The sequence below is a fragment of the Gymnogyps californianus genome, chromosome 5, assembly GCF_018139145.2.
Source record: "Gymnogyps californianus isolate 813 chromosome 5, ASM1813914v2, whole genome shotgun sequence".
In the NCBI taxonomy this organism is placed as follows: Eukaryota; Metazoa; Chordata; class Aves; order Accipitriformes; family Cathartidae; genus Gymnogyps; species Gymnogyps californianus.
The window spans coordinates 19,278,955-19,289,744 of record NC_059475.1 but is presented as its reverse complement, the minus strand read 5'-3'; the positions used below and the strand labels follow the sequence as shown (position 1 = coordinate 19,289,744).

General features: G+C 38.9%; 1 protein-coding gene across 1 annotated transcript in view; it reads left to right on the top strand.

The window, feature by feature from the left end:
- Window positions 1-4,799: 4,799 nt before the first annotated feature.
- The window catches only part of LOC127016504 (mucin-5AC-like), a 41,825-nt gene continuing 35,834 nt past the window's right edge, over window positions 4,800-10,790 (top strand). The window contains 8 exon segments of the mRNA XM_050897029.1: window positions 4,800-4,812; window positions 5,450-5,711; window positions 6,751-6,865; window positions 7,339-7,429; window positions 7,836-7,948; window positions 8,448-8,664; window positions 9,010-9,135; window positions 10,179-10,296. Of these exon segments, the coding sequence (XP_050752986.1) occupies window positions 4,800-4,812; window positions 5,450-5,711; window positions 6,751-6,865; window positions 7,339-7,429; window positions 7,836-7,948; window positions 8,448-8,664; window positions 9,010-9,135; window positions 10,179-10,296 (1,055 nt within the window).

Sequence of the window (10,790 nt, the reverse complement as noted above, 5' to 3'; positions counted from 1 at the left end):
CCCATGTGAGAAGAAGAATCCCTCAAGGAAAGGTCCATAATATTACTGACTCTCCAATGCTCAAGGATTTTCACTGCGTAGTCCTGTGTTGTGCCTGGCCTGTGGATAAATGCTGACCTTAGACGGCATTTGATTTCTCCATTTTCACAGGCCAAGTAGCTACATAGACAGGTGCAAACTCATTTAAAAAAAAAAAAAAAAAATCTGTGTCAGATGGAACTTCTTTGGGTTTTTTGAGAAGTTAAGTTGCCATCATTTACCATAAGGAGGAAAATAAAAGAGTGAAGTAATTCATTCCAAGCTCCTGCTCAAAAGTCACTCAGAAGTCCCTTAAATTGTATTTATCCCATAATATATAACAATTTGGGAAGACTAAGCCTGAGCAAAAATTCTTCCTGCTCACTTCTTGACATTTCATCAAAAAGACCTCTAGAAAGAAGACTCCTCCTAGAGTGCAAATACCTGAGGGAAAGTCAGAGCATCCTCTATTTACCTGTGCAACTGCAAAGGAAAACTAAAATGTCTGAAGCCCCACCTTTTAAGAACCTTGTGAAACAATCTGGGAACTGAGCCAAAACCTACTCTCTCACTATATAAGACTCGGAAGCAGACAGGTGTTTCCTCAGAGGCAGGTTGTTCGGTAGTTTCTACTGGACTTCCAGAGGATGGGCACAGGTGGTGGGATGCGAATACCACTATGGATATCAATACTAGCACTTGCCTTCATACAGATCACAGGTAGGAAGATTCACTTGCTTGGTGTTTTTACTGTTTTAAAGAATTTATAACGTGCTTCAGAGTTTGAAACTTTTTTTCCTTGGCTTTGTGAAGCTAATGAACCTGTTAGCTTTATGCAAGATTTTCTTTTCTGTTACAATTACTTTGCTTCCTAAGAAGAGGAAATTAACTGTCTTGAAAATTTGTATTGTAGTCCATGCTTTCATCCTATTTTCTCCAGTCAAAATTTGGAATAGCTCCACTGAATTCAGTGGAACTCACTTGGAACTCACATTTCTACCAAAATGCCTCAAGATTTGCATTTAGCTTTTGATGTCCACTTCAAGGTGGTACAGCATTTCTAAATGCACAAACCAAAAGGTGCAAAAGTGGCTTTAGGAAGGAACAAAACAGTGGAATCTGTCTGCATGCATTATTAAAGATTTTGTTCGTTTTATCAGCTGATGATACAGTATTGAAAAAAGGAGGGATTTTGCTTGAAAAACATTGGACAACAGATTTTAAAAGTTCATCTATTCTTGCACATGAGGTTGCATAAAAGCTTAGAGCACAGGGTTGGTTTTTGATGGGTTGAAAACAAATGGAGTTGCCTTAAATATTCTAAGAGGGCACTTAATACTCACAGATGAGTGGAAATCTTTTTTACATATACTTCACCTGTTAATTTCCCTTAAAGTTTAAGGTAACAACAATGTTAGTTTTTAGTGCATTTTGATCTCAGATGCAGATCCTATTGTATTATTTTACTTTTTCCTACCTCCAGGTAATTCCACACTAACCTATGTTAAAAAGTGGTAGTGTCAAAGAATAGCCCATCAAAAGACTAGCTGTAGCATTACCACACCATACAATGGAAACAGCAATCTGCAATGCATATGGCATGAGGCAGAGTGTTGGAGCCATACAGTGCATGGAGAGAGAAAAAAAAGCTCTCTGAGGCTAGGCAGTGGAGAAGAGGAGCCCAGAAGCACTGAACGGTTCACAGCTTAAAACGGGCACAAAGTGTCCTTCCAACACCAGCTGCAGACCCCCAGCTGGTGCAAAAAAGAAGGGATTTACGGAGCTCCCTGCAGCTCTGATTTCAGCATTAGCCCCTCTAGCGGTGCTACCCACAGACTGCCCTTGTTGTGGGATGCAGCAAAGGGTGAGCCTGCCTTTTCGGTTTTCTCTGGCCAGCATAGCTTCCCCTGCAACCTGCCCTCTGATGAACTCTCACTAAGCGGTGCGTTAAAAGCACTTCTGGCCAATGCAGATTTTGTGTGTATTCCTATTCTGATGCCGCAGTGGAATGGAATGAAAAATGGTTTCTTTGCTGGAAACAGAAAGTTTTGCTTTGGGGCAAAATCAACAGTCACGAATACATCTATTAGAAAGCCCTATTTCTTTCTGTGTGGCTTGTGCGTTTATTTTCCTTCTGCTGCTTCTTACAAAAAGTGCTTGAAACTGTAAAATACAGAGTAACTTTGGCTTTCAGTAAGAGAGGACAGAGATCAGTCCTCTAACTCTAAAATGAATTCTTCCTGTAAAAAAGGGACCTATTTTTAAAGCCCTCTGGCTAGGCAAAGGGTTTGACTGATGCTTAAAGCACACAGTGATCATAAAAACTAAGAAAATGAAGTCCTTTATCTGAAAAGCTTATAAGGGCATCCAGGGGTACTGTGACAATAACAGAATAAGGATCTGCTCAAATTATCACAGGCATGTTTTTGATGGCTTCCTTGCGGTAATTTATTAGGAAAAAAAAAAAAAAGCTGAAGGAGTGGTATATGGCCATCATGGTTGCATGTAGCACAGGTCCTGATGCAAATCTGACCTCCTGTACTTGAACGTAGCTTTGCTGATTTTTGATATACTGATTGTTGCATGTTTAAACAGATATAATTGAGAAATTACGAGGGAACTCAAGAGAATTAGACACTAACATTTTCCTCCACTTTTTGATGCAGTTCAAGCCCAGGATGATGAACAACAGACAAAATCAAACTATGTTTCTCCATCCATCCTGCAGCGACAAAAATGTAAGTAGTTTTATGCTGATCTATTTCTAAGATTTTGTCCCAAATTAAATTGATAAATAATAAGATTACTAGAATCTTCTTATTTCTAGCTAGAACATACTTTCCCTTCCCCCCGCTAAAAAAAAAAAAAAAAAAGAGAGAGTGCTAAATCCTCTGTACGACATATCCAATTCCAGCCAATCTCTGACTGCTCTAAACTGGAGAACTTCCTTGGAGATTTGGCCCAGTGGATCTGCTCTACTGATACGATACAGTTATCTAATCTTTACCTTCATGAAAGTTACATACCTTCTATCTAAAAGTGTATTTTCAGAAGAGGTGTGTGTATACATATCACCAACGTACTTGATAGTAGGTAATAAAAGATACATTTTTTTTATGCTGTGTCAAGATGACTGCATCACTCACAAGAGAATAAGAAAACTGTAACTACCTTAAACATTAGAATAATTAAGCACTACAAGATCATGCATGACACATAACTGTACAGAGCAAACACCATAACTGTACAAGCAAAATAAGAGTGGAAGGATACAACGCTGACTAGTACATTAGTGATGACAGGCTGAAACAATTAATCATTAAGCCTGCCCTGCAATCTGCAGTTTGTGAGTTCACTAGCTGGCAATTAAAATAGTGATAAATCCAAAATGGAAGTGTACCACAAAACAGTTAATAATAGTGAGTGCATTTAATTACTGGAACAGATTGTCAAGGAAGGTAATATGTGTGCTTTCCCTTAAAATCCTTACATCAAGACTAAATAAGATTGTCTTTCTAAAACACATAGTTGTCTTAGTGATATTTTTTGGTCTAAATGCAGAAGTCAATGGCTGATATTGCACAATCTACAGTTTGGAAGTGATCAAATTCTAAGATTTGGACACTTTCAAGGGAGAAACTGCATCAATTCTCAGACTTCATGTTAAGAAAATCATATTGCAGGTTCTCTAAGTATTCTATCCCTTTCATTGCTGGATCCAAAGAGAAAACATTGGATTTGGACATGGAAAATTTAGGGCTGGATCCTACCAATAGAAGTCTTTGCATGAAAAGCACGTGATTAATGTTTCACAGAACTTAAACTGCTTTTTAAAAAAATCTGCTTAGAGTTGGTTGTGCAAAAGTGCATGTCTCAGCACAAAGAAAGAAATGAGCTTCAGAAAAAAAACATCTCCTGTTTCTCATCCTCAGCTTCTAATATTCTTCAGTAACTTTCTGCTTCTAAGTGTACTGAGAGGCAAAGGCAGACATTAGCACTGCTTTTTCTGCATGGCTATTACAACATTGTGCTCTAAGGATCAGATCGCTGCTTTTGAGTTCAGAACATCAGGGCCAGCATCAGATGGGAGTCTTGAACAAATAATGGAAGAAAGTACTACAGCCAAAGAGCACGGTCTTTGGGATTTAGTTGTTAGTGAAATATATAGAAAGACAGAACAGAAAGCACTGTGTGAAAACCACCAATAAAATCTTGTGGAAACTTCCCCCTAGAGTGTAACTAGTAGTAGAAAATGTTAATCACTAAAGAGACTAGGCAATCTCTATCCATTTTTTAGGACTTCTAATAAGATTAAACTTGATCGTATTTTCCCCTTTAGATTTTCCACCAGCTTCAATATCCCAACAAGTGAAAATCATTCCACCTTTTCAAAACACACTGAAAGTAAAGGGTAAGTTGAACAAATGTCATGGCTCAGATATCTGTGTTCTTGTTGATCACACAGGTAGAGCATGGAGTGACTAAAGAGATTAATAAGTTGTGTAAGAACCTTTAGCATCATAAAATAAAAAATGAACAAGAAAAGTAGTCAGTTCATCAGGTAACAAGGATAATCTAAATGTGACTCCAGTACTCAGCCTGCATTTTGTTAATATGATGCAGGTGAAAAAAAAAAATTATATTTTTATATATATATATATATATAAAAACACTGGGATAAATCATGCATAATATTTCCAGTAAAGAGAGGGAAATATTAATGCGTTCAAAGCATTGGTGAGACACCTTGTCTAGGGTATAGGGTACAATTCTGACTAGCCATGTTCAAGGAAGGTGAGTGTAAATCTGGAAGAGATGCAGAGAGGGACTGTGAGGATAATCAGGGAGATAGGAGAGCCTGCTTGTAAGGAAATGAAGACTGAAAAGAGATAAGTGATTTCTATAGTGGGTGGGGGGAGAAGCAGGGAGGTGGAACCCCTTCAAGGTGAAGTGTAATACTAGCACAAGAACAACCAGGCATACATGAGACAGGAATATGTTTTGGAAGATGCTGGCAAAAGTCTTCCAGCCATTCAAAGGGTGCAGCTATGAGTGGCCTTCCCTAGTAGGAGTACCAGCTAGTTTTAAACTAACTGTAAACTGGTTTTATAGTGAAACTTTAGAGCTTCATACATTTAGGAAAGCATTTATAGAATATGGCTTGCAGCAGAACCAGAGCATTGGACATAGTGACCCAGGAGGTCTCTTCTGATCCTAGGCCCTATATCCCTGTGCAAAACAGACTAAACACAAAAGATAACTGAACTAAATAAATAACAGATCAATAAACAAATAGCTTGACAAGAAGGAAAACAGAAGATGGGATTTTTGGACAGAGGCTAGTGAAAGAAATAAAAGGGGAAAAGCAACTAAAGGGAGGGCATCTACAGCAAATTACAGAAAATTCTTACTGCTTATTTTGAATCCACAGCTGGCAACCCCTCTCACAATGGCCGTGTGTGCAGCACATGGGGTAACTTCCACTTCAAGACCTTTGACGGGGACATCTTTTACTTCCCTGGGGTCTGCAATTACATCTTTGCATCCAACTGCAAATCTCCCTATGAGGACTTCAACATCCAGATTAGGCGTACAATGGTGGAAAATGCTACTGTGATCACTCATGTCATCATGAAGCTGGAAGGAGCAGTGATTGAACTGACCCGCGGCTCTGTCCTGCTTGATGGCAAATTGTATGTTCATAACTTGGAACTGCCATCACTGCTCTTGCTCCCAGTGGTCTCTTTGAGCAAGCATCCCTTTCCCTCATCTGATCTCGCATTGCTCCCAAGCAGCTGGAGGGCTCAGGTCCTTCCTGAAGTATCAACAAAAATAAGAGGGCCTGACAGTGAGCTAAGTGCCACTTCTGCAGATTATGCCTGTGTCCATTTTGTTCAGATGAGCTATATCCCAGATGATGCCCCACTGCTACAATTGTGTATGTATATATACAATTGAGTCTATAAGCTGGATTCAGCCAAAGTGTTAGGTTTTTACACCCTTTAAGTTTCTACTTTCCGTTCATTTTACCAGAACAGGATCCTTGAGAGGAATCTTTGACGGCTTTTGTCCTTGCACTGAACAGTATGCAGTTGAGCAGTGACTGCAGCTTGTACCTGCACTCATGTAAAATGAGCTAGTCTGGAAACTTGCTGTCTCCGTAGCAATGGTAGCACTGACTTTGGCACAGGGTGTGAAACCTGTCCAAAAGGCTGGGTAAATATTTGGGCAGCTATCCCACAGTGAGTTATGTATTATAGCAGCCTATGAGGAGCAAGCTAGTCTAAAGGTTATCTTGGGTATACCTTTGTGAATGGCACTCATGTCACAGAAAGCCTGAAGAGTCTATCCCTTTATTATCAAGGGCTTTAAGGAGTAAATAGCAATATCCTGAAGCATACTGCCTGCAAAACAGAACCTCCCAGCACTTTTTTGAACAATATAACCAAAGACACATGCCAACATTTTACCTAGCAAAACACCATTAACAGGGATAGCCAAAAGGAACAGCAGGGAAAGCAAGGCTGATCCATTTGCACAATGAGAAGCAATTGCATAGGAAACAGCCAAAATGTTACAAACCTGTGTTGTCTGTATTTAGTTACTCCTCTGACTAATTTCCTCACCTATGCGTGTTGAAGCTTCTCAAAGAGAATGAGAAAGGGTATCAGTGTGGACATTCAATGGATATTCTGTCCCTTCCCCCGCTGAATTATGGTGATCTTTCCCCAGGGTTCAGATGCCCTACAGCCATATGGGAGTCTTGATAGAGAGAAGTAACAGCTATTTGAAAGTTTCTGCCAAGTTAGGACTGACTTTCCTTTGGAATGAAGAGGATGCCCTCCTGGTAAGAAAACATCCAAAACATGGCAGAAAGCCTGTATCTTGAAAATAGTCTGTTTACATCTTTGCAGTCTTAATCAGCTATGCAGGCATTAGTTACTTTTGGATTTGTATCCATTTTTAGTGTATTGTTCTGTCTTCCAGTCTTCTCCCAATTTCCCCTTTTTTTCCACCAAGCTCAGCTCAGGATCAATAGATCGCCAATTATAACGTTCCTATGTCACAGTGAAGTACTCCTCAGATTCCAGACCTGGCAATGCGCTGATGTTCACAGCCCCAGGGCTAGAATAAGACCAAGTTTTTCTTGGTGGTCACTGACCTTCCCAATAGTGTCTATCTTGTTACCACATGACACAGTCTGTACAGCATACATATGTCAAATTTTGAGTACATAAGCAATATTGATGTAGGCTGTGTTCCTAACCATCAAGGCTGACATTACTATGAACCTAAGCTCTCTTTCCTCATTTCATTTAGGTGGAACTAGATAAGAAATATGCCAATCAAACTTGCGGACTTTGTGGGGACTTCAATGGAATTCCAATTAGCAATGAATTTATTTCAGAGAGTAAGTAATAAAAAACATTATTAAGTATTGGCGCTTTGTTTTGCTTTCTTTTAGCAGTATACTGTAACATAGGTTGTGGGTTGTATTAACTGCAAAACTGGTGATACTTCTTTATGTATTTCTATGATGTCAGTTATGTATAAAGTCAGGGCTTTGAGATGTATTAGGCTGCTTCCATCACTGTTAGATCTTTTAAGATCTGCCACACGCAACTTTCTACTTGTTTTCAATAGTTAGGATCCCGTTCCTTGTATACCTTCATCTCGTTTTGCCTTTCATATTATAGTGATATTATTTGGTAATCACTGTTCATGTCATAGCAGGTACTGTCACAAAAGAAAATATCTCCATGCAAAAGCTGGTAAACCAGTAAATATTATTCTAATATTTGGACTGCTTTTTGCAGAGACAAAACTGACTCCCATACAGTTTGGGAATAAGCAGAAGATGGATGGACCCACAGAGCAGTGTGCTGATCCTATTTCTCCTGCTGTTCTGGTGAACTGCTCAGCTGAATTTGTAAGAACCTCTCTCTCAAAATTTGTTTTCTCAGTGTAACATACATTCTCCCTGTCTTTGGAGAAAATCTACTAGAATTGGAAAAAATATAGCATGAATATGACTTAACTGTAGGTCTGGAAAGAAAACTTTTCTAAATTTAATTTTTTATTCTTTGCTGAAGTGAATGGTAAAAAGTTGCATTCCCCTTCCAAGAGAAGACTGGATATTTTCATGAAAGAGAAATTCACTGAGGATGTCTTAATACAAAGAAACTGTATAATGCTTGGGAAGTCACCTGAGCTGAAAGTAACTCAAGATGTGGGAAGATACAGCAGTTAATCAAAGGAGTTCCATGTCTGCTTGCCCTTGTTATATTTTTCCCTAAACATCTGCTTATGGCTACTGTTGGACAGGTTTCCGGACCAGACAGACCTTTGGTTTGTTCTGCTACATGCCTTAAATTATTAGTTTCATATTTTCTAAACACTTGTTTTACCTTCTGTATTTTCCCTCCTAGGCTTCTATCTGTGAGACGGTATTAACCAGTAAAGCATTTACAAGCTGTAATACACTTGTGAATGTTCAGGACTACATTGAAACTTGCATACAAGACCTATGCCACTGTGATAGCTCTTTGGCTGACTTCTGCATGTGCAACACCTTTGCTGAATACTCCCGGCAGTGCGCTCATGCAGGTGGACAGCCTCTGAACTGGAGAACCTCTGAACTGTGTCGTAAGTATCTCGGGAAGGGACTTTCACCTGTGCTTAGTACCTATATCTAGTAAACTTCAAATATGTGATTTTTTTTCCTGAGGAAGACAGCCATTTAAAGGTGCATGTAATTTTCATGAAATCAGTTTTAACCTGAGCATACTCAAGACTTTGGGAATACGGAAGTTTAGAGGATTTTGCATTTCTAAGGTTTTTCAATATATATCAGAAAATCTAAAATGTTGCAGCCTCCCTTGGATCAGGATTCCTCATTATATCTTGACAAAAAACATTCTAAATTTCAAATACTGTTTTCTCAACATTTCAAAGGAAAAGTCAGCATTATAATACTCTTTCTACTTTCAGCCAAATTATGTCCTTTCAACATGCAATACCAGGAGTGTGGCTCCCCCTGCTCTGACACATGCAGCAACCCGGAACGATCTGCACTTTGTGAAGATCATTGTACAGATGGCTGTGTCTGTCCTCCAGGCAAGCTTATTTCCTGCCCTTTTCTCATAGCCAAAACTGCTAGAACACTTACCTGTACACATTTAACAACTTTCCTGCTCTGTATCATTCTGATCACATCATCGCTGTTACTATCATCAAAGTAATAACTACATTTCTTCCTTGATACACATGCATCATTTCTATTCAGATTACTAAAAATGCACTTTTAAACAACAAACGTGCCTGAGACACATAAATAATGACTGAACTGAGAATAAGATACTTCGCTCCTAGCAATAATGGGAAGTCTTCTATTCTCAGCATCCATATTCAGTTCACAGAAAGTATGTAATGTTTAATCACATTTTGCCCACAATAACTCTTGGTGTTTGCAAAGGTACGTCTGGTTCCCCAAATTACCAAACCCTTCCTGTCCAGTGCTGCATGTCTAAACAAGGAGCTGAGAGAGCACTGGGCAGTGTGTAAAATCTGGCACTTCAGAGAATTACGCACGAGAACTGAATATCAGTACCTGATAAACAGTGCAAATGTGTTCTCTTTGTGCATACTTACTTCTGGGGCCGAGAATTGTTGCTGTTGTGAGTAACTGCATGGTAGGATCTTCACCCCTTGCAGCTCTTCTGCCCATCCTCCATGATGTCTCACAGAATTCACCATCACTTGTTTGTATAATAGCATTGACTTCTCTTAGATAATCCACTGCCTTTGGGTATAAAAATATTTGCTGTACAAATGTGTCCCTGGGCAGCCTTACAAATGGTTCATCTATTCCACCTCATTATCTAGTAATTTTAATCCTAATTCCATTCTAATGAAGTCCATAACAGAAAGGAATTTCCCTAGAGGTCTCTTTTGATCACCCTAAGATTTTAGATAGGCTTCAATGGAATATAGCCCTCCAATCCCTACATAGCTGGCATGCTATTATTTTAAAGTACTTTCTATTCATTTTCTGTGTAATACAGAAGAAACGGTACATGCTTTCAGGCATCTGCCACGTATGTGTACAAAAGCAGGTTCTGCAGTGCACAGAATGATTAACAGACCATTTCTTTCCCTAGGAATGGTATTTGATGACATTAACGGTGCTGGCTGCATTCCCCGTAAAGAATGCCACTGTACCTATGAAGGTGAAACTTATGCTCCTGGTGCCTCCTTCTCATCTAAATGCAGATCATGGTAACATACACCCTTTCTCATACTACTTTTTTTAGGTGCATTACCAGAACATTTTGAAGACAGGGAAAAATTACTAATTTCCCCTTAAAAAGAAATGAGGAACTACTTACCAACTGAAATTCCTTGATTACACTTTTTTAGAGGATACTTACATCTCTGTTTTCTCCTCACACTTGGAAGAAAAAATTTGAGTTTAGATATAGGTACTCCAACTTCAGGACCAATAAATTAAAGGAGACAATCAAATTCAAATACCAGAGGTGTTTAAAAATGTGAATTACTGTATTATGTCCTTTGAAGTACTACAGTGTATATCAGGATGCTCATGTAAATAGTATGGAGGACGTGACATTTAGCGACGTGTTGCGTTAGACAGAGTGGGAGATCACATTTGAGAGGCGTGTTTGACAGATACATATTTTTTCAATATCACTATAATTACTGAAGTATTATTGCATAAGTGTATGCAAATGCACCTATCTATGAATACAAGA